At 41.5% G+C, this 27832-nt stretch overlaps 1 protein-coding gene across 6 annotated transcripts in view; it reads right to left on the reverse strand.

Annotated features, from left to right (window-relative positions):
• Positions 1–27832, reverse strand: part of Ophn1 (oligophrenin 1) — a 336803-nt gene that overhangs the window by 298299 nt on the left and 10672 nt on the right. Inside the window, exon 3 of one of the 6 annotated variants that reach the window (NM_001313756.1) lies at positions 21148–21444. The exons of the other annotated variants lie outside the window; for them this stretch is intronic. Within the exon in view, the coding sequence (NP_001300685.1) occupies positions 21350–21444 (95 nt within the window). The 3' untranslated portion in view covers positions 21148–21349. Of the gene's footprint in view, positions 1–21147; positions 21445–27832 lie in introns of those variants that run through there. 6 annotated transcript variants of the gene reach the window in all.

A 27832-nucleotide genomic window follows, 5' to 3' on the forward strand; every position in this document is an offset into this window, starting at 1 on the left:
ACTATTGAGAAGAGTTACAATTACAAATTTAAAAGGCAGGTGATTTACTTTACTCCTAGTGAACATTCGGGGGCAAAATGGAAAAAAAATGGGTTTCAAAGATTTCATTGCATTTCAGCTTACTATAACACCACCCTCTACGTCAGTGATTCTCAATATTCCTAATGCTATGACCCTTTAATACAGTTCCTCATGTTGTGCTGACCTCCAACCATAAAATTATCCCATTGCTACTTCATAACTGTAATTTTACTACAATTACGAATCATAATGTAAATATCTGATATGCAGGCTATCTGATACGGGACCCCTTTGAAAGGGTCATTCAAACCCCAGAGGGGTTGCAACCCACAGGTTGAGAACCACTGCTCTAGATCCTTAAGTAATTTTACTCCTACCACCATCTCTTCTTATATAGTCTTGTTAAAAAATGAAGGCCTATAGCACTGGTACTCTGTTGACTAAAGCCAGAGGGTTATTGTGAGTTAAAGAACAGCATCAGTTATATAGTAAGTTGGGCTAAGTTCAGACATTGTTTGAAAAAGTTTTAAAGAAAATTTAACACAGCCTTAAAAAGTATACCATTTTCTCCACACTGTCACAGAGCATATGTAGTAAATTTCCTGGATTAATAAAATTAAGAGTATATTATTCAGGTTGCAAGGGTGGAGAAGAGGTACACGGGGATGAGAAGGCGAGTGGGATTGGGGTGAATGATGTAAAATTCACAAAGAATCAATACAAAGCTTTTTTAAAGGACATATTCTATTCAACAGCATATGGAAGCTTGTCTAAGATAAATCATGTGCTGGGACAAAAAAAAAAAAAAAAAAAACCAAACTTAACAAAAGCAGAAGAACTGAAATAATCCCATGTATCCTATCCTACCGATACTTAATAAAACTTTAAAAACAACAACAAAAAAAGAAGTATATTATTCTTAACTTAAATTCCATGTTCTACCATTTGACCATCTTTATGCCTAGCCAAGACCTTCCCCTTAGTAAAGATCACAGAAACCTTGACTACTCCATTGGACTTGAACATTTCTATTGGGCCCCTCAAAATATACTGCAATAAAAGGCACTAAGGTTAAACTCAAGAGAGTGCTCTTTCAAGCTGTGTAACTCTGAGTGGACCCCTCTATGTCCTCAATTTCTCTCTATGAAATTTGAGAGGTTCAAACTAGATCAGAAGTTCTCAAACTCAATGCATTACTGCTCCTAGACAATGTGTAAACAAGACTGGTATTGATTATAGTGTAGATAAAAAATCTAGGAACACAGGATAAATAGCAATTTTCAGAACAATCACAAAGAGGACAAGATCATATTACTTTTGCTCTGCCAAGGGGAAAAACTGAATAAAATAATTAAGATCTTATTAAGCCCTACAATTTTTTTGTCATAGGCTAATAAGACAAAAACACTGTTACCATTTGTCTTATTAAGTCTAAACCGTGAGAGCTAGAGGTATGACTCAGTGGTAGAGAATATATGAAGTTCTAGATTTTAAATGAATACACATCATTAAATCCAGGCACAGTGGGACATACTTGCAGTCCCAGCACTTAGGAAGTAGAGGCAGAGTCAGGAGAAATGAGTTCAAATATAGCTCCAACCAAAGGGAGGTGGAGAAAGAGAGATAATTTGCACCGAATAAAGAGAAGATAAGAAACAGAAAGGAATTATTCACGTCACTCTCGAAAATGTCTGATTAAGAAAAATCACTTAGCCAGGAATGGTAGCACAGGGCTTTAGTCTCAGCATTTCCAAGGCAGAGAGGTGGATATCTAAGTTTGAGGCCTGCCTGGTCTACAGAGAGAGTTCCAGGCCAGCCAGCCAAGGCTACACAGAGAAACACTGTCTCAAAAAAGAGAGAGAAAAGACAAAGTTTGGAGCTAAGACCAATGGATGGACTATCTAGAGACTACCCCACCCAGGGATCCATCCCATAATCAGTCACCAAACCCAGACACTATTGCACAATGCCAGCAAGATTTTGCTGAAGGGACCCTGTTATAGCTGTCTCGTATGAGGCTATGCCAGTGCCTGGCAAATACAGAAGTGTATGCTCACAGTCATCTATAGGATGGAACACAGGGCCCCCAATGGAGAAGCTAGAGAAAGCACCCAAGGAGCTGAAGGGGTCTGCAACCCTATACGTGGAACAACAATATGAACTAACCAGTACCCCCAGAGCTCGTATCTCTAGCTGCATATATAGCAGAAGATGGCCTAGTCGGCCATCATTGGGAAGAGAGGCCTCTTGGTCTTGCAAACTTTATATGCCCCAGTACAGGGGAACGCCAGGGCCAAGAAGCGGAAGTGGGTGGGTAGGGGAGCAGGGCGGAGGGAGGGTATAGGGAACTTTCGGGATAGCATTTGAAATGTATATAAAGAAAATATCTAATAAAAAATAAATTAAAGAAAGAAAAGAAAAAAGAGAGAGAAAGAAAGGAAGAAAGAAGGAAAGAAGGAAGGATGGAGGAAGAGAGGGAGGGAGGGAAGGAGAGAAGGAAGGAAGGAGAGGAAAGAGAGAAAAAGAAAGAAAGAAAGAAAGAAAGAAAGAAAGAAAGAAAGAGAGAGAGAGGGAGAAAGGAAGAGAGAAAGAGAGAAAGAGAGGGGGAGGGAAGGAGGGAGGGAGGAAGGAAGGAAGAAGAAAAGAAAAAGAAAATAGAAAGAAAGAAGAAAGGAAAGAGAAAAATCACTTGTAAATCTTTGCATATTTAGACTAAGATCTGATCTGGCATGGAACCTTACTAGTTAAGAATCTCTCTCTCTCTCTCTCTCTCTCTCTCTCTCTCTCTCTCTCTCTTTCTCTCACACACACACACACACACACACACACACACACTCAGAGAAAGAGAATTTTTACAAGTACAACCAGATGTTCCTTAATAACTATTCATTTAAAAATCCACAAACAGTAAATTCCACTAGACTCTGTTGCTCAAATTTGAAATTCAAGTAAAAACTGAGTTGGGAGCACATAAGGAAAGGTTGGGAAAGTGTAATACTGTCCCCTCGGCAGACACCACTACAAGAACATGTGTGGTTGGTCATCGGCTTCATCCCAGGAGTCAAGAGGGTGGAGTGGAAAAAAACTTGCTTATTAATTTCATTTACTATTTTTAATGCCTGCTCCGAAATTCTCTGTACAAATCCCAGTATGAACTCTGTTTTAAGAGACTAGAAACAATCAGGTCTCTGTTTCTGCGACTTGTCAACTTGAAGGTATATCAGTTAAAATAAAGACCCTACTTCCAAGGAGTTAACTACAAAATGCAGAGCAGCAGCAATGAACTCACTGACACAAGCAAAGAGAGCACCAATGTCTATGACAACGGCCAGCATCTGCATCGAGGCTTAAAAAGAATGGTGTTAAAGGAAAATCGGGTTTACTGATGGTTTTGGGCACAAATAATGATAACACTATCCAAAACCATTGCTAACCAAAGCCAATGTTAACCCCTTCCTGAAATTGAGAGACTACCGTGAATAAACCAATTCCCTTTAAGGATGTGTTTCAAAGGCCAGTCATTTTATGGCAGAAAAAAGGCCTCTGTGGCCAGCCCCACCTTGGCAGCAGTCTCCCAGAATATAGCCTGAAGTTTCAGAACTGTAAAAATCCTGAATCTGCACTAGTGATGGTTGCCAGTGGCCTCGCTGGGCTGGTATCCAAACTCTAGGGCCTAAGATTTCAAAAGAAGGCCAAACCCAAAATTGCACAATCTGCCTTATTGTTTATCAGTGTTTTATTTCTAATAATCTTTTGCTACCAGCAAATTCTCATACATGCCAGGGGTACTGACTCTGACAAGGCCATTATTTTCCCTACCACCCACCAGCTGACTTCTTCCAGCTAAACTTTCTACAACTGTTACTGACTTTCATGAAACTCCCAAACCCTTGTTTAAATCCACTAGTACGAGGTGGGTAAATATAATCAAGCATACTATATACACAGAAGAAAATGTCACCGTCAAGCACATTGCCTTGTGTACTTGACATATATTAATAAATAAGTAAAGAATGTAAATGAGGAAAATACCTAATAAAAAAATTAATTCTAAAAAAAAAGCCTGTTCTCAACAAAATAAATAAGTAAATAAATAAATAAGTAAAGGTATTTCATAAACTCAGTAAGAAAGAAGAGAAAAGCTCTTGATTCTGTCTAGCACTTCAAAGGAACTGACTATACTGGGAATGTGATGCAGAGAACTTCCCAGATGAGAACAAATTCACTGAACTTGGATAAGCAAAGTTTCCTGACTTGGAAAATACATGAAGGGGCTGGGGATATGGTAGAGTGTTTAACTAAGTTGAATAACGGCCTGAGTTGACTCCACAGCACTGCATAAACCAGGTATAAGAGCCCAGGCCTATACAATCCCAGCTCTGGGAGGTGGTAGTAAGAGAATCGAGAACTCAAGTTCATCCACAGCTACAGAGCTAGTCTGAGGCCAGCCAAGGCTGCAGAGCAGGTACAAACCTGTCCAGGACTATGTAGTGAGCCACTGTTCAAATGAGAAAACAAATACTTTGGAATTAGGGATTAGATGTGGAGCTCGTTGATCCAGTATTTATCTAGCATAACCAAGGCCTTAGCACCACAAAGAGAAAATAATAATGGTAAATTTTAATGTTTAATACACTTACAAACAATGAGGATAGGACATGATGACTCTTCACTGTCAATATACTAGATTTAGAATCACCTAGGAGAAACTATGTGGATATGTAAAAATCAGTTACAATCATCTATATCAGTGACAAGCAATCCAAAAAGGTAAATGTTAGCTGAAGCCACAACCACTTTGAAAAGCTCCCCCATTTTGTTTGAAGCATGATAATTTCCAAACTACAGCAATCTGAGTCCCAGAACTAGAGTAACTTATTTTATTTTCAGAGCTGAAGACACTACTTAGCAGTTAAGGATCCCCACTGCTCTTTCTGGGGAGCCAGTTAGGTAGGGTCCCATCAGCTACATGGCAGCTCACAGCCATCTGTAACTCCATTAAGGGGATTGGAACCCCTCTTTCGGGCTTCCAAGACTCCAGTCAAGCACAAAGCGCACAGACATGCAAATATTCATACCTATAAAATAAAAGTAAATTAATAATGACATAACGGGTTTTTCCATATTCTTGCCCTTCCTACCCTCCTAGCTAATTCAAAGACAGCCTGATTCCAAACACACACAACAGGCTACTCATCAATCACATGGCTTAGAACCATCCTGCTTTCTCTGAAACCTGTAAGGGACTCTCTCTCTTCCACATGGGCACCATACTGCTCTCTGCCCGTCTGCGGCATTACTAACTCTTCTAATAAATCTCTTACCCAAGAGAACAATCATCCTCGATGTCCACATTGAATCCCAAACCTGGATCCTTTTAGTAATAAAGAAAATAATTTCATTTAGTACAGCCTTAAACAAAAAACAAGGAAATTTAAAGTAGGATATAAAAATACATTTAAGAGAAAACACAAAACAGTGCTTTAAGAAATTAAACACATGGCACACTTTAAGAAACTAAAGATTACAAGTAATATTGTAGGAGGACAACACCCAACACAATCTAGATTCAATACAAGCCCTAAGTGCTTTTCTCAGAAATAGGAAAAGTTCTAAACTTCACATGTAATCTCAAGAGACGCTAACTAAACAAAACAACCTTGGAAAAAAGAGAAGAACAAAATTGGAGGAATCACACTTCTGGTTTCAAAACTTACTAAAAGGCTATGCTAATCAGAACAATGTGGTGCTGGCATAAAGACAGACACATAAACAAATGGAACAAACCACAGAGTATGGCTAATTAGTTCTCAACAAATAGCCCAAGACTATCTAATGGGGAAAAGGCAATCTTCCCAAAAAGTGGTACTGGAAAAAACTATCCATCTATGTGCCAAGCAATGAAAATGAAGCCTTACCATATGCAAAAATAATAATAACAATTCAGATGGTTCAAGGGAGCTGGCAGTACAACTCACGGGTAGAGCATTTGCCTAGCACATGTGAAATTCTGCCTATGATCCTCAGCGCTGCCGAAAGAAAGATGATCAAAGACATAAGAGCTAAAACTGTAAAATGTTCAGAGGGGAAATGGCAGAGGTGTCACACATGCCCAGCAGATTGTTGTAGTGGAGCTATTTAACTTCATATGTGACATGACCATCGTGCCAGTCTGGAGCAGAGTTACTGTGGTGACCTACAAAATACACTGGCTCACAGTCATGGCAATGAGACAAGCAGAAGAATATTGTTGAAAGCTAGGTCCCTGGTGAGAGAATTATCCTTTTCTAGAAGGAGAGCATGCTGAGGAACCAGACTCTCACCTGGGAAGCTAGTCACCTCTCCCTGCTGACTCCAGAATCAGTGGTCCTGGAGAGAATATAAAGGTGACTATAAATTCCTTTGAGTTACTCGGGTTCTTGTAAATAACCCCTCACACGTACCCCTAGGAGTAACCTGAATAAATTGATTGGTTCTCCAAGCTGGACTTGGGTGAAATCTCTCTTTGATCTGTTGTTGCCTTCTTGGCCTAGAGCAAACAATGACATCTTTACAAATCTTCATAAAAAAAGCATCAAACAGCACAGACACTGAATGAAGCAAGGTAAAAACTCAGGAAGGTTTGGGGGGGGGAATAGCCACTCATTTAGGGGCCTCATTGAAGCCCAGCACCAGCTGAGAAGCAAGAATTCCAACACAGAGACAGGCCAGGGGAGGAAGGTCAGTTGGTAGAGCAATTCTCTAGCATGTAAGAAGCCGTGGGTTTGACCATCAGCACGGTATGAACTGGGTAAGCTGTTGTCAAGGATTCCGATTTACTGGAGTGAAAGTCTCTAAAACCTAAGGAAACACCCCCAGGATGGTGGTGATTGTGCTGGGCTCAATCTTCTACTGCACCACCAATGACAAAGCATTCTACCACTGACTTACACGCTTATGAACATGTATGATCCCTGTTGATGATAGATGCCCAATTATGCTTTCCCCAGCCCAAGTGAAGTCATCAGCTCTGACTGGTTTCCAAGATGTCTCTCAATGTTCATTTCCAAAGTAGCCAACATTAGTCACTATGATAGCGTTGCTACAATTTAATAGCATAAAAATCACTTTCAGAGCTGTGAGTGGCACTCAGTAACAGACTTCTTGCCTAGCATGCACCAGGCATTGGATTTGGTCCCCGGAAATACACACATATATGAACAAATACATTTAATGGAAAGTACTTAGAAATTAAATAATAAGATATCTGAGAATTGCTTCAAATTAATCCAAACCCAAGAGGGAAGGAACAGGGCAACAGCGATCAATAAAACAGGATAGCCATAAAGTAGTTCATTGTTGACATTGGATATGGGTACACACAGGTTAATTTTCATCTTCTCTCCAGTTTTTAGTGTATTCAAAATTTTCAACTATAACTGCAGAGGAGGGGGACTTATGGTGGAAAACCATGAAGCTGGAACAAGTGCTTTCCTGAAGAAGGCCATGGCGAGAGGAGTCATGGAGTATTTCTGGGGGTTGCTTACTGAGTGTTTCCATTTGGAGCACTTCATCTACATGAACTAAAAGGGGAAAATAGTAGGAAACTACTATTTTCTCAGATAAAAGTAAGCAGGGTTTGAAAAGCAGCAGGAGACAAGTGGGCAAGAGAAAAATTGCAGTAATTGCAAAAGACACAGTGCTGAAGGGAACCCTCGCAGATGTGGCCGTCTACTGCGTGTGAGATGTCAGGGCAAAAGGCAGGAAGGAAGTAGAGAGGGACAGCAGAGGGGAAGACAAATGAACAGGCTGTCTTTGAAGTTTCACGTCTGGCTAGCAATACCAGAAACCAAAATAAGGAAGTCAGTGGGATGTGAGGAAAATGCTGAGCTGGGTTTTTACTCAAAGCGAAGAAAAGGAAATGACTAAATGCCAGAGTGGATGTAATAATTAAAGCCCAAGTGTAAATTAATCCCTTCACCTATCTTATGTGGACTGGCTTTGTGGTCTGTTCTCATTGAACAGCCCAGGAAGACTCACAGGTGGTACTACATATCACAAAGCACATGCTAATCAAATCAAAACAACAAACTAGAAATAAGTCTGGCATGATGTCCAGAGGCATGCTGACAAAGTTGCAAATGAATCCATTCATTTTCATAATGAAAAAGGGTGAGACAGATCCACACGTGACCAGGAGGACTTTCTGAAACTGATAATTGACCACCAACACCATATACACTTTTCCTCTGTGATAAAGCAACCAAAACAGCTAATCATAAATTATAGAGTGCCTAGTAAAGGATTGTAATTGTACAGGAGCATCAGCCTGCCTCAAAAGAAAGGCAGTGGTCCACAGGATTGAAATTTTCCAAAGCCTCCACCAAATGATAGACAGGGAGGTGAGAAGACAATGGAAAAAATAAAAGCTAAAGACACAGTGAGCATGGCTGTGCACTCTGGAGGGAAGAAACCTAGTTTCAAAGATTTCAGGTCCGCACACTTCAGCAAACCACTCTCTATTAGAGGTGTCTATGCTCTGCAGGTTTGTTTTGAAAGTCTTCAGACCACAAGCCTCAGAATCCAGATACAGAACCCAAGAGGGGCACAGAATCATCCCTAAAGCAGAGAGGCACACTGAAAAGTCCAATGAAACACTCTCAAATAGGGCTCCAAATGGACCACCACAGTGATAGTGTTTATCTAGCCTGCAGGAGGCCCTGAGTTCTATCCCCAGGACTCAGCCAAAACCATTTACCTGGCCATGCATAGCAGTAACACGGGAGACAGAGACAGGAGGATTTCTATAAAATTAAAGATAGCATGGGCTATGTAGTAAGACACTATCTGATAAAATAAAATAAAATAAAATCAGGGAAACAAAACTCCCAGTAAGAAATGTTCTTAGGATACTTCTTTATTGAAAATAAAGCACTCCAGGCTCAGTTCAATAATAACAGCTTACAGGAGAGTAATTGAAGTGATCCAATTTGCCTCCCATAGAAAATGACCTACAGTATGTGCACACAGAGATGCAAGAAAAGAAAAAAAAACAGAAAAAAAAAGAAATGTTCTTAGGGAACTATAGTGCTTATTACAGCTGTATGCGACAGCCAGGAGCCTTTTTAAAATTGCTACTCTTCCCTCCAGATCAGCAATGTTTTACATATGTAAGTATGTTTTCTTTTCAAAGGTGTTGATGTTGAAATGACAGTCCATTTCCAATCTGCAAAAATCTAGGTGGGGTCGGGGGAACATCTTACTTAGTAACCGAATCAAGAGAAACTATGCCTTTCAACTTAAAACAAATAAATAAGCTGAGCTGGGTGAGGCTGCAGTATGCCTGTCATCTCAGTACCCAGAATGTGGGCAGGAGCTCCAGTAGATAAGACCAGCTTGGGCTTACATTAGTAAGGCCTTATGGCCGATCTAAATAAATAAATACTTTTTTAAAAAAAATAAAGAGTTCCCTATCACAGATGTACTGCTGTGGACACTCACAGAAAAGTGCCAACTGGCTCTTTCTTGAGTGCCTGGTGTGTGATCCTGAACTCAGCAAAACAAGTCAAAGGAGCAATGATTAATCCCAACAGAGGCAGCATTCTGAAGTCTAAGGCTCTAGGTACTCTGCATGTTACGCACTTCTTGGTGAGCCAGGAAGTTCCTGATCAGATGGGGCAGCTGCATACCACCAAGGTTCATGGAAAATGCCTATGTTCCCCAGAACTTCACTTTTCAGCAGTTTCCTTGAGCGGAGCATCACACAGGAGGCACACATGACAAAGCACAGTTGGCACCATTCTGCGAGTTCCTACAGCAGTTTGGATAGAGAAGGCTGGTATCATTAAGCTTTTGTACAGATAAAGAAGCCAAATGACTTACTTATCGTACAAGTAACAAATCAGCGATTTTTTAAAAATTGCCCTGAGGTGTCAAAATGGTGCAGCAATTATGGAAAATAGTACCATGTTCACTTAAAATTTTTAAATACAACTATTAGGTAATTCACTTCATGTTATATAGGCAATGGAATTTGAACCTAAACTTCAGAGGCGTTTTTGCATATGAATGTTCATTGTAGCATGAATCCAATCACAATCACTAAAAGGTAAAAACAACCCAAATGTCCACTGATGAGCGAGCCAATAAGCAAAGGATAGCTGCAGCCTTTAAACTGAATGAAATTTTGACATGCACTATAACATGAATGAACTTTGAAGACCTTATGCTAAGCAGCATGAGCCAGTCACATAAGGACAAATATTGTATTCCACTCATATAAAGTAAATAAAAGAGCCAAAACAATATAAATGGAAAGTAGAAAGAAGCTTGAAAAGGTCTGGGGGAAGACGAGAGAATTAATATTAAGAGGGAAAACATTTCATTACTGTAAAATGGAAATGGTGAGAGGACTAAGTATACATATCCCTGCTGGACTGTACACTTGAAAAACCGTCAAAGTACAAAATTTAAAGTGGTTTTTACCATCATTAAAAAACGTACTGCTGGGACTAGAGAGAGAGCTCAGTGGTGATGACTGTGTGCTGTTCTTGTGGAGGGCCTCAGTTAAATTTAAAGTACCCACATAGAGTGGCTCACAGCCTCCTGTAACTCCAGTGCTAGAGAATGGACTTTTCTGGCCTCCATAAGCATCAGCATACACACACACACACACACACACACAAGCACATACTGTCTTAGTCAGGGTTGCTGTTGCTGTAATGAAACACCATGACCAAAAGCAAGTTGGGGAGGGCAGAATTTGTTCGGCTTATGCTTCCACTTCACTGTTAATCACTGAAGGAAGTCAGGACAGGAACTCAAACAGGGCAGGAACCTGGAGGCAGGAGCTGATGAAGAGGCCACAGAAGGATGCTGCTTACTGCTCATTGTGGCTTACTCTGCCTGCTTTCTTACGGAATCCTGAACCACCAGCCCAGGGATAGCACCACCCACAATGGTCTGGGTCCTCCCCCATCAATCACTAATTAGGATAATTCCCTTTAGGCTTGCCTACAGACTGATCTTACGGAGGCATTTTCTCAATTGAGGCTCCTTCTTTTCTGATGACTTTAGCTGACATTAAGACTAGCCAGTGTGTGTAAGCATGCAAACATGTGGGAAGCTGCAAATGCCATTACAAGATGGCGCTGGTGGCAATAAGCCAACACCCATGAATATGGGTAAAGAACCAATGTGTGCATGTGCCATAGAGTTTTTTGCTGAGTCACTGCCTGACCTGAGGCATGTGAGTGAGGTGCTGAGGGCACAATCAATCAGGTGTGGACAACGTCACTCCTAGACCTATATAAGCAGCGCCAGTTCTGGGGCTCGGGGTCTTTTGCCTACGCAGTCCATGCTCTCCCAATAAACGTGTTGCAGAAGGATCCTGTTGTGGCATCTTACTTGCTGGCAAGTCGGGCGTCCCACACAAACACACACACAATTGAAATAAATTAAAAGGAATTAATTGATGCAAACATGATCATAGAGCTGATGTACACTATTTACACTAAAATGCCAAATGCTACATAAATATGCAGCACTTGTTTATCCATCATCTAGCCCATTATTCCATATGAAATGTTTTTCTCTTATACTGGTCATCAGTGTCCCTTGAGCTAGTCACTTGACATTTTTCACTTCCATTAATTCATATGGTAAAATGGGGATAAGAGGTGATGATGTCTATATGCCCTAGCTGCTTCCAGAACTGTTCCAAAATACAAGGATGAATGATGGTGCCTATATGGAAGACCTGGAGAAAAAAAAAAGCTTTAGAGCAGCAGTTTTCAGCCTGAGGGTTGTGACCCCTTTGGGGGTTGCATACCAGATATTTACATTACAATTCATAACTAGCAAAATTACAGGTATAAAGGAGGAACAAAATTAATTTTATAGTTAGGAGTTGTTAGGTATTCATGCCACTCAAATGGCAGGGAAGGTTTTCCCTGTGGTGGGTCCCCTTTGTAAACTTTGTCGACTTTGTAAACTGTATATACTTTATAAACTCTGTACCTGCTCAAGGCAGGAAAGTGGCCAGGCCCCCGCCTGAAGAGCTCCAGCAGCCAGGCCCATCCCCCAGACTGCCCTAACTGCCATAACTGTCACAGAGGTCATTTCCAGCCCCTCAACAGGACCCTTCCCAGTTTATGCTAACTTTAGGTGAAAAAGTCTGAAGAAAAGCCACCAATCCCTGAATAGGAAAACCCACCAATCCCTGAACAGGAAAACCCACCAATCCCTGAGCTTCCCCAAGCTCAGGACTTGAAATCCCACCACTCCTCACCTTAGAAAACTTCACCCTAGAAAGCTCCACCCCCAAGAACTCCTATATAAACACTGTGCTTTGTCCAACTCCCTGTTGTCTGCTCCTCCCAGGAGCATAGCCAGCCACTCCTAGATTCGTCCTTCATCTCCCTGGACTCTCCAATCTCTTTTATGAGATTTGCTGGCTGGTGTGACTCATTGGAAGACAACAGGAAGCAATGAAGAGAAGAAGGGAAGAAGTGAAGAGAAGGAGTGGGGCTAAGGCCCCCAGGAGCTGCAATGCCTCTACTGAGGAGGCTTCCTCTCAGAGCTATGTGGTTCCTGGGCTCCCATGTCTCAGGATGCCCTTCCCTTAGGACACTGTCTCACCTCAGAACTGTGTGGTTCCTGGGCTTCTGAGCCCAGTAATGGTGGCTCACAACCATCTGTAATGAGATCTGGTGCCCTCTTCTGACATGCAGGTATACATTCAGTTAGAACACTCATACATAAAATTTATCTTTGAAAAAAAATGGTCTGCCTGCCTTCTTAGATTGTTGAAGATGACTCAGTCCCATTCCTGTGACTCCATCAAACATGTCAGACTATCATGTATGCGTGGAATGTTCAGCTGCATAGTACTCTTGACCCCTACAGAAAATGGCTCCAACGTTCCATGCTTCGCAAATCTTAAATCAGCTTTTATTCCCAGATATTTGCAAGTTTCCTTTCCTGTTTCACTTCATTCTTGATTGTCACTTCCTTATCAAAATTTTGTTTCTAGCTTTCTTCTTCAAGTCTAGTTTCTACTTCTAAAGGTTTGTTATTTCCTGAGTTTATCCATGAAATGCTTGTGAATGGACGGAGGCTACCTCTGCCTGCTAACCTGTGAACTGAACTGCTAATTTCCAGACAATACAGACTGTTGCTCCAAAGAACCTTTCTAAAAAGGTCCACGCCCCACTCCATCCTTTCTTTTCCACTACCTCTGGTGGGTGGTGGGCTACAAGGGAAGTTCAAGCATTTAAGAACCATCATTAAAAATCGGATTTGAAAAAATTAAAGTTACACATGATCCTTTTCCTAGGCCTCTACAGTTCTGGGATTACTGGCAGGCATGCTAGCTGTTTCTAAATCTTTAAGAGGTAGAAACAGCATACATCAGTTATCTATTAAGAGCCAGCATTCTCTCTCTGGGTTAATGCCTAATACCACTTCAACTATTTAGAAATTTCTTTGAGGGACCAACCTCAAGATTCCCAGTTATTATTCTATATGGTGAGATTTAGAAATCTTACTTTCCTTCTTTAGTTTTTGAACTAGGGACCAAATCCAGAACTTTTTGTTCCTGCTAGATGCTCTACCACTGAACCACATTACCAGCAAAATTGATCTCCAAATGTGTACATGATGTCTCATGCATTCAGACTTGTCTCAGAATCACTAGTCAAGGATGACCTTGAACTCCTGATCCATCTGTCACCATCCAAAGAGTGCCACCACTCCCGACTTATCAAAAGAACTTAAGAATTTTCTATTTTATTATCTCATTCGATTCTCGGGGAGATTGTTGTTTCTGAGACAGAATATTGCTGTGAAACTCAGAATGGCCTGAAACTCACAAGCTCAATGACTCTCTTCTCTCAGCCTCTCTTTGTCCTAAGTGCTGGGATTACAGGCATGCACGACCACATCATCATTGCTGCCATGGCCACCGCTATTGCTTCATTATCATCATTTGCTGCTGCTGCTGCTGCTGCTGATAATGATGATGTAGAATGATGATGATGTAGAAACATGGCTAGCAATGATCTAAGAAGTACTCTCCCTGTTAAGCCACAGCTCACCCTGGATGGTCTCCATGAGTGTAATACAGTATTCCATGAGAACATTTGATTATCCCCAGGGGGGAAAAAAAGGAGATATGGACTGATTCTAAACACTAGAGGTGCAGCAAAATAACAACCATCACTAAGTAGAGTATTATAAACTTTACAGATGTGACAGCAATGTCCTGGAATGCTCAGGACAACATTCAGAATGTCCTGAGACAATTGAAGGTATTTTAGGAAGACAAAAAAAAAAAATCCTGATAGGGCTGGAGAGGTGACTCAGGAGTTAAGAGCACTGGCTGCTCTTCCAGAGGTCCTGGATTCAATTCTCAGTGCCCACATGACAATTCACAACTGCCAGTTCCAGGGTACACACACACACACAGAGGGGAGGGGGCAAAACACCAATGCACATTAAAATTAAAAGCCCATGCTTACAATTCCAGCACTCTAAAGGCAGGAAGATCGACAAAAATACAGTTACACCTTGATGGCAGCCTAAGCTACACAGTGAACCCCCGTTTCAAAAACAAACAAGCAAACAAACAGAGTTGGGCCTCATGGTACACACCTACAACCCAGAACATGAGAGATGGAGCCACAAGGATCAGGAGTTCAAGGAGAATCATGGCTATAAAGTGAATTCCAGACGAGCCTGGGCTAAGATGAGACTCTGATTCACTAAACAAGACAACTATTTATCAGACACTATTTAACATAGCCTCTTTCCTGTCCATGTCATCATTGAGAGTTAAAAAGACTGTTTCATAAACTTCAAAGAATTTAACATGGTTCAAACAAAGGCAAACGAGGGTCCCATCTGAACTATGTACTTGAGGCCTGAAAAGAGAGAAGGTGGAAATCTAGTACAGACTTTCATTTGGAAGTGTTTCCTTTACTGTCCAATATTAACCTTTTGGAGGATTTCTGATACTAGACTAGGAATGAGTATTCCTGGTTTACAGTTACACCTTGGTCACTGCAGCCAGCCACTAGAAAGGGCTGCTACTGTAATAATTCTAAGCCAAACAAGAAGCAAAGGGAAAGACAAGCAAGTGAAATAGTCTTCAGTCACAGTAAAGTTCTTCCTCTCTAACTTGTTTAGGTCTTGTGCATAGAAGATCATATGTATGAATCTCTTCTGGGGTTCAAAATGACTTCTATAACAACTAGGGCATAGTAAAAGGTTAAAAACATAGCCAGCTTTCTAGAGACAGTATCAATCTATTCTTTGAGAGGAGTTCTCTGAACATTGCAATAAGTGTTTACTAGCTTGGCCCTATGGCTTTATTAGGAAAAAGCAACTGCAAGATAATCAATATGATGCCCTTGGAGAGTGTACATAGATTTAAGGACTCCATTCTAGGGAAGGTTTCATCCCCTGTTCACCGACAGCACACACTAATACGAATATTAGTTCCTGCTAGCCAACCCCATCTGTTTGGAAAACCCACACCACATCTGCCTATCCTTCCCTGCCCACACCCAGGCACTTTGGTCCAACTTCAGCTCTGCTACAGTAAGCAAATTTTTTATGTGATTTCTTTCCTTCCTTTTCATCCTGTTCATCTATTCCTGGGTTTACTAGAATTTTTTTTCTAACAACCACAATAAAAATACTGTGAATAGATTGTTACTATTTCTTTCAGTAGCTAAACAATCCAAGGTAAAACAGTATAGTGTGAATTACTACATGCCATTCCTATTGCACTTTTTAAGCCAATCTCCCTATTTAAGAGGAAGCAGGCCATCAGCTGATAAGGGGGAAGGAAATCCCTCTTATGAAGTGACAGGAACAAAAGCCTAGACAAGGAAGGATGGTGGGTAAGATGCAAAGCAGACAACCCAATCCTGTTATGAACATGGCCACTGCCTCTGTGGATCCTTTCAAAAGACACTTAACCTTTTGGGGGCCTCAATCCATAGCCTAGAAAAAGAAGGTTCTCTAATGCATTCAAATCAAATAAAGAATGCTGAGGACCAGGAACTGCGTTAGGAACTTTGTCAGCATCCAAAGATTGTCCCCTTCCTCACTATCACACTGAAGATATACTAGCACACTACAAATGGTGGGAGGGGGACATGTCTCAGGGAAGAGGACACACCAATACCTTGTGTGAGAATGTGGCTGCTCAGATGTGGTGACCTAGAACGGCTCTCTTATCAGCTCCTACTTTACTGTCCCTCAATTTCTCATAGGGCCCTATGGCAGGATGATATTTACACTCGTGTTCCTTTGCTTGTCACTTCCTAAAAGGTACTCCGGAATTTTCAAAGAAAGATGCACACATAACTCCAGCCAAGTTACCGATACTACCCATTTAAGTTTATCACATAAATACTACCATAAATATATGTGTAAGTACTTAAATAGTTTATTAAGAATTTTTAACTCTGATGATAAAGATCAACACTTGCTTAGCATGTATACAGCTCTGAATTCGGTCCCCAGCACTGCAGACATGCATGGTGTGGGGGAAGGTTTTATTTTCAATTACATTGTCTTATACATATATTCAGTGACTGAAGTTGGCACTACAGTCTCCATGAAGTTGAGAAAATTGAGACTTTAAGAAAGTGGTAGAGAATAGGTAAGCATTCCCGTGGATAAAGTGCTTACCATGCAAACACGAAAACCTGACTTTGCATCCCCAGTATCCATGCAAAGCCTCGGCATAGTGGCACACATCTGTAACCACAGTGCTGGGGGCGGGGAGGGGAAGTGAGCCTAGCCAAATATATGAGGTTGCATCCTCACCCTCAGACAGGTCCAGGCCTACCTGGCATTTCTTAGACTCTGTCTCAAGACAGCAAAACAAAGGTTAACTCCAAACAGAAGCTTTCCCGGTTCAAGGAAAAACACTGTCTCAAAAAAAAAAAGATAGGGAACAACTGAGGGAGACTCCCGCCATCCACACACCCACAAGCACCTCTCTGAACCTCTTCTACAAGTCAGTTTTATATTCTCTCTGACCTGCTTACAAAGGAGAACCTGTGATTACTCTCTCAAGCTAAGCTTGTCCAGCTCACTTCATTTTGGTAAAGTTATCAGAAATCACATAAGTTGCCACACACTTCAAGGGAAAAAAAAATCCTCATCAAATCATCCCAAAATAATGCCACTGAAATAAAAATCATACAATCAAACACAAAGAATATATAGGAACCGAAGAAACTAAAAGGTTATTCACACCATTCCTTTTCTTCAGGCTTCAGTGAAATATTATCTAGCCAGTTGCAAACAGCCTGCCCGGGCAGTGTGCCCTGTGGTGACTTCTGTGGTTCCTGTCCCATCTCCTTCATTGCTTAGTATATTACATCATTGTTGACTATAAAGGGAGCTGCTCTCTGGCCCCTTTAATGAACAAGAAATTCACAAACTTATCAAAGAGAGAAATGAGCCCCTGTTACCTTATGACAAAGAGAGAGTGTAACATCAACACCTTGCCTTTTTCTAAGACCAGAGCTGCAGATTGCTTCTATATCACCTCAACTGAAAAGTTCATCTCAGAGCTCAAAGTTCCAAAGCAATAGATACACACAAAAGGACCTTCATAAATGATCCAAAATACCCAAAGATAGAACATAATAGGCAAGAGGACTGGAAATTTGAGATGAGCCTAGACAACATAACTAAACTATGTCCAAACTGGAGGAGAGGGGAGGGGAGGGGAGGGGAGGGGAGGGGAGGGGAGGGGAGGGGAGGGGAGGGGAAGAGAAGGGAAGAGAAGGGAAGAGAAGGGAAGAGAAGGGAAGAGAAGGGAAGAGAAGGGAAGAGAAGGGAAGGGAAGGGAAGAGAAGGGAAGGGAAGGGAAGGGAAGGGAAGGGAAGGGAAGAGAAGAGAACTTTATACTAGAGAACCATTGAACTATTGTGATTTTGAGTGGGCATTTGAGAAAGCAAAACTCCTAGATCAGAACTGAGAACTGACACTGTGTTATACCCCAGGGTGGGAACTAAGAAAACAACCCTTTGCCCATTCAAGTGGCAAGTTACCTCAGAGTGCCATCTGGATACCAAGCATTCATAAAGTATGAGGAAGTAGGCTATTTCCAGAAGCACTTCCTTGCACACCTCACTACACAAGCCCAGCCAACACCAGACACAGTCAAGGAATGAGATGCCTTGCCAGAGCCAACCACAGCCAATCAACATTGCTCTGTTTATTTCAGTCTTGTGAGTGCTACTGTTTCCCGGATTCAATGAACTAATTCTGCCATCTGCCACACCAACCATTGAATATCTCAAATCAAAGGGGTGGGCTTATGCATTATGATTATGTTCTTGAAAAAGTAGATATTATTATAAAAATGAGTGTTGGGTAAGATGCTGACCCCTGCTTTAGTACAAAGAGAGACAAAAGACCTCCAGAAAAGAAAATGGCTACTCTTTACCCCATCTTCCTTTAGTTCTAGAACTTTCAATAAAGAGCAAACGAGGAATGATGCAAGACTACAGAGTTTCCCTCCACCAATTATCTTCAAAGAAAAACTTTACAGAGCATTTCAAAGCTAATGACAGCAGTGGTACATTTCTCTTTTTTTTGCCAGGAGGATGGGAGAATTTTTCATTAACATTTTTTCTAGATTTTTGTCTTGTTTGGGGACAGAGTCTTGCTACATAGTGTTGGCTGGACTGGAACTCACTATGTAGCCCAGACTGGCCTCCAACTTGCAGCGATCCTCTAGCCTCTCTGGTGCTAGAACTGTAGCCATGAACCACCACGCCTGGCTTTAAACACCAGGATATTAAGAAAATTGCATGCAATGGATTCAGGCATAAAAGACAAAGCACTATCATTTGTGAGAAAATTAATGGAACTGGAGGACAGACAGTATACTGCATGAAATAAGTCATGAACAGGAAAATGAACACAGCAGGTTCTTGTTTATCTGTGAAAGTTTACCTCAAAAGTTTACCTCAAACTGAAGGAGGCAGAATACTAAGTACTAGAGACTGAAAGGGGATAAGGGGAAGGAAAATGGAGGGAAATCAAATGATGGGCACCAAAATATAGACAAGAGCAATAAGTGTTGTTCTACAGCACATTAGGGTGACTAAAGTTCACAATGTAATTATATATGTTATAAAGAACTCGAGAAAGAACTTAGTGTCTACAAATATCAAACATTGTAAGACAATGAAACTTACTGTTATTTGATCAGTGTGTATTGTATCTATGGAGTGAACTATCACACTGTAGCCCATAATAGAGTTACTACATGTTAATTAAAAAGGGGAAAAAATGAACATTATGTTATTAACTCTTGCTTGGCTCATAAACGCAGATGCATGTCATGAGAAACCTGTGTAACGCAACTGATCAGAAATTTCCAGAATAGCCAGAGGCTACTGGAGGTCCACACATTACCAAGAAGAGTTAACTCCTTAAAGGACACACACACACACACACACACACACACACACACACACACTTCAAAATTCTCCCTGGAAAGAAGACCAACCAAGCAAGTGCTGCCTTGCCCAGTGGGCAACTGAATGCTTTAATCAGCCAGATCTTGCCGGACTTGTTAGACCTGACCCAAAAGCAACAATTGCCTCAGTAATGGTGCCAGGCATAGGCTAGCTAGCACAAAGCTGCCTACTGCAGTGGAAATCCCTATAATGGGGCACTGCTACAAAACCATGCCAATTATCCCCCTACTGCCAAGGAAGCAGGAACTGATTGAAGGCACATGGGTAAGAGGGAGGCAAAGGAATAGTTCTAAATCCCTCTCTCCTTGCAGCTACTTGTGACCTCTTTGAATGGATGCTGCCTGTCATGTGACAGTGATGGATCTGAAAGACTTGATTGAAATCACTGTTTGAAGTGGAGCAGATAAATTGTCGGTTGGCTAAGAGAGCAAATGAAAAACCAAGACATGGTAAGGCAAGGTACCTGAAAGGGGCTCCTAGGGTCTTGCAGCAAGGGGAAGCTTAGGACCCTGATAGGGGTGCTGGAAGTGTGCAAGCTCCATAAGGAGACGGTATGAGGAGACTGGGCTCAAGGAGCAGAAAACTGAGAGTGAAGGAAGGTCAGAGAGACCTGAGGGAATCAAGCAACTGCAATAACAAGGTATACAGGACAGAGACAAAGATGTCACAGATTCAAACAAGGCATGACAGCTGACTCCTAACACTGGGTGACTTAGAAGGAAAAAAATAATAATAAAGCCCTCAGAATCCCAATTAGGGTTTACAGCCCAGACTGCTGCCTTGAGTAACTCTGAGCAAATGACTGGTCTTCAATTTCATCATCAATAAAACAGGGACTTTTGCATGCTCTGGGTTACTTTACCTGTGCAACAACATAATGTCCTGCCTGACTAACTCATGGGACTCTGAGATGGTAGGTGAAACTCTGCTGAACTGAAAAATATTATAAAGAAAGTGGGCTTTGTGCAGTGCTGGTGATAACACGCAGGGCCTCATGCATGCTAGGCTTGTGCTCCACCACCGAACTACATCCCAACACCCTGATATCTTTATTTTTATGAGTCCCTGTTATGTATGGCATCAGTATAGCTACAAGTTCATCTAAAGATATAACTGATTTCATCCAATATATGTTAGTCCCCAAACACTTAACAGTTTTCACACTGTGGAAATGCAAAAAGAAAAAAACAAACAAACAAACAAAAGAAACCTGATACTGACTAGTGCAGCAATCCCAAAGACATACTGAAGTTCACAAAGCATTAGCTTCCCCATCTATGAACTGCAGGCACTAACACTTCCTTCACAGATTAAGTAAAAGAATACATGTGAAATGAACTTATCAGGAAGAAGGAATTCACTGGGTAGGTAAGGAAGTGGGAGAGGATCTGGGAGGAGTTGGGGGCAAGAAAAAGAATATGTCAAAATACCCTGTACGAATTTCTCAAGGAATAAATAAAGACATCACTTAAAGAAAAGACCTCGTATAGTATAAAGTAGTTTGCAAATGGTAGTTTACACTCTGATCTACATTAAAATCCACATGCAGAATCACTCACACACAAACAAACACACCCCCTTACCTTGTTACCCAAAACAAACATTGATATACTTAAACTCTAACTGGACTATATTACAATTATTTATTCCTCGTTTACAAATTGAGGGTGGTGTTATAAAAGCTCTCTTGATCATCTATTACACCAGGTTCTGTCATACAAAAGTCAACAACAAAAACAAAAAACAAAAAAAAAAACCCTACAGCTTTAATATCTTCAGAGTCACTGAACCTTCCCCTACTTCATTCCAGCAGATCTGTAAAATGTGTGGTGTTATGAAGATATGCAGTATGCAGTGTGCAGACCCACACTGGGGGTGCATTCTTGGCTAGAAACACTGAAGAGACTCTCACAAGGCGAAAATAATTCTGAAAGTAAAAAAAAAATGCAGCTCAGCAAACAGCGGTTGGTAAAGAACAGACACTTCCGGTGTGGACGGTCACACACAGAGCATAGCAATGGTACAAAGAGTAGGTTCAGGACTGAGTCTGTGCTTAACTGGCTCTGGGATATGTGTTGGCCTTCCCTTTCCTCATTTGAAATATTCAAGAGTTTAGTGAAATTTCACAAAGGCCCTTTGCACTCTATGAGTCTATTCTGGCAAGACACTGTCCATTGGTGAAAAACTAGGGAAAGGGGGCATGGGATACAGGCCTTGTAATACCAGAAGGATCATGAGTTGAAGTCATTACTGGGTTACCCAATAAGACACTGTCAGAAAAGGAAGGCAAGGAAAGGGACAGGAAGGAAGGAGAACAAAGGGCAGCGGAGAGGAGAGAGTCAGGTGCAATGGCCCCTACACCCGAGCTATTCGGGACGCTACACAGGTGAGAGGATCACTGGAGAGCAGTCTGGGCAATATGCTGAGGTCCTCATTCCAAAAGAAAAAAAAAAAAAAGAAAGAATGAAAGTGGTTAAACAGCATCTGTTTTTTCACAAAGGAAAGGCAAACAAACTGCCAAGAAACCCCAGCTTTCTCTCCCCTTCCTTTTTACCAGGGAAACTGCAAGCCCTGGCTGAGCTGCCTGCCACTTAGCATACCGCTCACTCTTCTTTCCCATCTAGTACCCGTCACAACCATCCTGCAGAGCTTGGAAAGTCAGGCTTGCACTTCAGGAGATGGCCTTGCCAGATCAGCTGAATAGGAGATGGCCATACCGGGGTTTCAAGGACAAGAGAAATTCAACATGTCAACTCTGCGGAGACTTGCCTTACAATTCTCCTGTTTCTGACTTTTCTGTTCTAAAGAAAATTGTAAGGGGCAACTGCAAAGCTCTTCTACAGGACTGTTGCTCACTGTCCTCTCCCATCTTCCAATCAGGGAGGAGTGAATTCAGCAGTAGTCTCCAGCTGTCCACAACCACGTGCATAGTACATCTTTTTTCCACTCACAGAGAAAGGCATTACCATGACAGCCTGGCTCTGGAAAGAGATTTGGAAGCTGAAGTGTGGCCCTCCTGCTTCTGGGTAGTCCTTAATGAAAACCTTTCGCAAAAGAATGGCCTTTTGTGAAGTTCCTAATATGGTGTTGTACTGTTGGACCTACTGCTGGCCACTTGTGAGAAATTCCATGCTGCTCTAGGACAAAAATAATGTAGGGAGGGGAGAGAAATTTGTCACCCGTAAGTAATGCTACACATTTCCCAGTGTATACTCCCCGCTACTCAAAAAGCAGCTGTTTGCATTAAGTAGATAGATGAGCAGAGAGGATGGGGGTTCACTAGCACTGCCCAACCAGCTGTTCCAGACTCCTAGAGAAGGGACAAAAAGGGCTGTTGTCACATCACGAGGCTATAGTACCATTCTTCTATAACAAAACACCATCGGGTGCTAATTAGGGTGAAGTGAGACTTGCTTAACGGGGAAAACACCTGATCTCAGTCATGATACAGGCAAGGAATAAAGGAGAACGGTCCACTAATACAGCATCTCCCTTCCAACTGGTCATTTCAAACAAACACACTCCTGGCCCCAACAAAGGACATCTAGACAGACTGAAGCAAGGTACCTGCTTCAGAGTCTTCAGAGTGTGCCTGAAATTGAAACCATAGAATCCCATGCTAGTCCCAAATTGGGCTCTAGTTCCTGGTCACTGAAGGAGTAATTCTCTCTCTTGGCTTCCTTCCCCTGGATATACAGTCAATGCTACAGATGTGAATCTTTCAAAAACAAAAAACAAAACAAAACAAAACAAAAACAAAAAACAAAAACTTGCAAGTCTGATTCAAGGGAGAACTGAAGGGAGGTCTAAATTTAATAGAGAAGCACCTCTGTTTTTCCAAACACAGTGTCATTGTATCTTTTACACACAGCTAGAAGATCCTACTTATATAACATAAAATTCACCCAGTGTACAAGTAGGTGAGTTTTAGTATAGTCACAGAGCTGTACAACCACCATAATACTGTAATTAAGAAGTGTTCACCACTCCAAACAAGACATTCCTCACCCATTGGCAATCACAATACATATTAACCGTCCAACTCTGAGCAAACACTAGCCTGCTAATACTCTAGTAGGCTGCCTTTCTGGGTAGTAAAGGAATCATAAACAATGTGTAGTCTTTTATAAATGGCTTTCCATTGTACACTTATTCAACTCTCAGTTAATGGACATTTAGGTTATTTCCCACTTTTGGTCATTATAGATATTAATTCTACTGTGTGTGTGTGTGTGTGTGTGTGTGTGTGTGTGTGTGTGTCTGTGTGTGTGTATGTGTGTGTTTCTGTGTGTGTGTCTGTGTCTGTATCTATGTCTGTATCTGTGTATGGTGTGTATGTGTCTGTAGATACAGAGAGATAGACAGATAATAGAATAGAATAGTTCATTTATGGGTCAATTGCTTAACCATTTTTGAAGAACTGACAAAGACTAGCAGCTAAACTTTCCAAGTAGCTAAAACATGCTATTTACCCAACAATAAATAGGGGGAGGGGGCAAATTCTCCAATAATATTTTGTTTTGTTATTATAGCCATCCTAGTGAATAAGGTATGATATCTTATTGTGTTTTTTACTTGCATTTCCTCCAAAGAATGATTTTAAGCCAAGCTCCAGGGTACAAAAGTAACATAGCAGTAGATTCTTTCCTTCTACTATGTGGGTTCCAGGGACGGAACGCAGGTCGTCTTGACAACAAATACCCTTTCCTACTGAGCCATCTCACAACTCTCAACTGCTCATACTTTTGTTTGTCTGTGTTGCCGTTTGTTTCCATTTTTATTATTTATTTGTTTGTTTGTACTGTGTGTGTGTGTGTGTGTGTGTGTGTGTGTGTGTGTATGCCTGAGTGCATATATGACACAGCATGCACATGGTGGCCAGAGGAATACATACTTATAGCTATGACTCTGTTGACTCCTTTCCTAATATGGATCCTGGAGATGGAAATCCAGTAGTCGAGCTTGGTGTTAAGTATCTCCACCTCTTGCCTGAACCTATTTTTTCTTTGTTGTCATTGGTGCTGTTGTTGTTCATTGGTTTAAGATGATAGAATCTCTAATAACCTGGGAGCCTTGAATGAACTATGTGGCTGAGAATGGCCCTGAGCTCTTGACCCTCCAGCCTCAGCCTCCTGAGTGCAAGTGGGTACCACCGTCCATGGCTACTTCCATCATTTCTAATTGGATTATTTTTGTTGCTGTTGTCATCATAACAAATATATCCTTTTTAGCCCAGTGGTGGTGACACATGCCTTTAATGCCAGCACTTGGGAGGCAGAGGCAGGCGGATCTCTGAATCTGAGGACAGCCTGGTCTACAGAGTGAGTTCCAGGACAGCCAGGGCTATACAAAGAAACCCTGTCTCAGAAAAGTAAAAAAGAAAGAGAAAGAAAGACAGAAAGAATGAAAGCAGCATTGTCTTTTAAAAAAATAGAAAACAGCTTTTCTTTCATACAATGTATTCTGATTATGTTCCCCACCCCCCACCCCTGCCAACTCATCCCAGATCCTCCCACTTCTCCACCATCCCAAATCCACACCCTTCCTTTCTCTCATTAGAAAACAAAGTCATCTAAAAAAAAATAAGAAAATAAGATACAATAAAAGCAAACGAGAAAAGGACAAAACAAAACAAATTGGGGGTGGGGGGGAAGAGCCAAAGAAAAAGCATAAGAATCACAAGCAGATGGTGAGACACACACACTACAACACACACACACACACACACACACACACCTCCAAAATTACCATTGAATCTGCTTTGTGTTGGCCATCTACTGCTAGTCATTGGATTGACTTTAACTGTGGTTTGTCTGCCCAGTGATACTCCACCAGAGAAAACCCTTTGTTCCTTTTCAAACAGTTACTAATTGAAAATAGTTTCTGCCCAAACCTAGGATACCCAAGATATAAGATATAATTTGCTAAACACATGAAACTCAAGGAGAATGAAGACTGAAGTGTGGACACTATGCCCCTCCTTAGATTTGGGAACAAAACACCCATGGAAGGAGTTACAGAGACGGAGTTTGGAGCTGAGATGAAAGGATGGACCATGTAGAGACTGCCATAGCCAGGGATCCACCCCATAATCAGCATCCAAACGCTGACACCATTGCATACACTAGCAAGATTTTATTGAAAGGACACAGATGTAGCTGTCTCTTGTGAGACTATGCCGGGGCCCAGGAAACACAGAAGTGGATGCTCACAGTCAGCTAATGGATGGATCATAGGGCTCCCAATGGAGGAGCTAGAGAAAGTAGCCAAGGAGCTAAAGGGATCTGCAACCCTATAGGTGGAACAACATTATGAGCTAACCAGTACCCCGGAGCTCTTGACTCTAGCTGCATATATATCAAAAGATGGCCTAGTCGGCCATCACTGGAAAGAGAGGCCCATTGGACTTGCAAACTTTATATGCCCCAGTACAGGGGAATACCAGGGCCAAAAAGGGGGAGTGGGTGGGCAGGGGAGTGGGGGTGGGTGGATATGGGGGACTTTTGGTATAGCATTGGAAATGTAAATGAGTTAAATACCTAATAAAAAATGGAAAAAAAAAAAAGAAAATAGTTTCTGGTTTAAGGACAGAGTATGTGTCTATTTCTCCTCCTAGCCCTGAGATCCTATCTGGCTTAGCCTTGTTCATGCTGCCAGTCTCTGAGTTCATATGTGTGTCAGACCTATTGTCTAGAGGCCTTGTTTCCTTCATGCCGTCCATCTTAAATTAGATCTTTAATCTTTTTCGATGATATTTTTGGGGGTGGGGGTGGGAATCAAACCCAGGGCCTTGCTCATGCTAGGCAGGCCCTCTTACTGCTTTGCATTATCCACAGCTCTCAATGATGGTTTCTAAGTTTCAGAGTAAAGGTACTAGAATGTTTTCAATGTATTTGTAATTAAGCCGGCAAGATGGCTTAGTGCATAATGGCACTTACTGTCAGGCCTAAAGACCTGAGTTCAGTCCCCAAGGCACACATGGTAGAAGGCCAGACCTGACTCCCACATCTGGTCCTCTGATTTCTGTGTGCATGCACGCACATAAACATGTAGATTAATGAATGTCATTTTTTTTTACATTTTCATTTATAAAGCTTTTATTCTTTTGGTGCTATTGTAAATGTTTTTTTTTTTCTTAACTCAAATTCAGATCAGCCAACGTAGAGAAATACAGTTGGTTTTTTTATACTGAATGTATGTCCTACAACCCTGCAATATTTACTAACTTGAGTAACCGTCTGCAAATTCCCTAGACTTTTCTACAGCCCAGTGGTTCTCAATCTGTGGTGGAGACCCTTTTGGGGTTGAATGACCCTTCCACAGGGGTCACTTAAGACCATCAGAAAACACAGATACTTACATTACAATTCTTAACAGTAGCAAAATGACAGTTATGAAATAGCAATGAAAATAATGTTACGGTTGGAGGCCACCACAGCACGAGGAACTGTATTAAAGGGCTCAGCATTAGGAAGGTGAGAACTGCTGCACTACACAGAATCACGTCCTATGATGAGGCAGATAGCTTTAGCACTTCTTCCATCTGCAGTCTCATTTACTTTTCCTGCCCCACTGCCCTGTCTAATTAGAATAATGATATGGCATATCATACAGGTTGGAACTCCCAATTATTGCTTTCATGTTTTGGGTCAAGCGCTTCCCTGCCCTGCCTAACACAGAAGTCTCAGGTAGCTGTGGTGTTAACACCCTGTAAGTAGTGCTGTTCTCAGCAAGCCAATTATGCCAGGTGCAGTCTAAAGCAGCCCCAAGAAGGAACCTTTTCTAGTGGACTGCCTTCAAAGGTAATTAAACATGGCGAGGCTCTGGCTATGAGACTTTTTGAGGAGCCAAAATCCCGCTTTACCCCCTAAGATGCTGCAAGGCTACAACTGTTAGTAAGCTTTCATTTTCTACAGTATACCAAATCTAAGGAGGAAGAGCAATGTGGGCTACAACACAGCTGTTAGAGAGATCCGACAGCTTTTCTTCAACAAACCACCGCATATTATTTTTACATTTAATAAATATCTATGGCTCTAAAATTTTTATTTGACCTTGTCTGTGCAAGGACAGTGTCTATTTGCTTTTAGACAGTGTCTACAGTCCATCCAGGGGCGATTTTTTTTGATAAGCTGGGATCTTACCATGTAGCCTAAGTTGGCCTCAAACTTAATAGTCCCCAAGTGCTGAGATTACAGGCATACACCTTGATGCCTGGTCTCAACCACAAATAAAACTGAAGAAAGCTTGTCCCAAAGAGACCAATGCCTTCCTATAATAGAATCCACTCCTACAGAAGAAGAAATTGAAAGAAG

Source organism: Mus musculus, chromosome X (assembly GCF_000001635.26).
Source record: "Mus musculus strain C57BL/6J chromosome X, GRCm38.p6 C57BL/6J".
Lineage (NCBI taxonomy): Eukaryota > Metazoa > Chordata > Mammalia > Rodentia > Muridae > Mus > Mus musculus.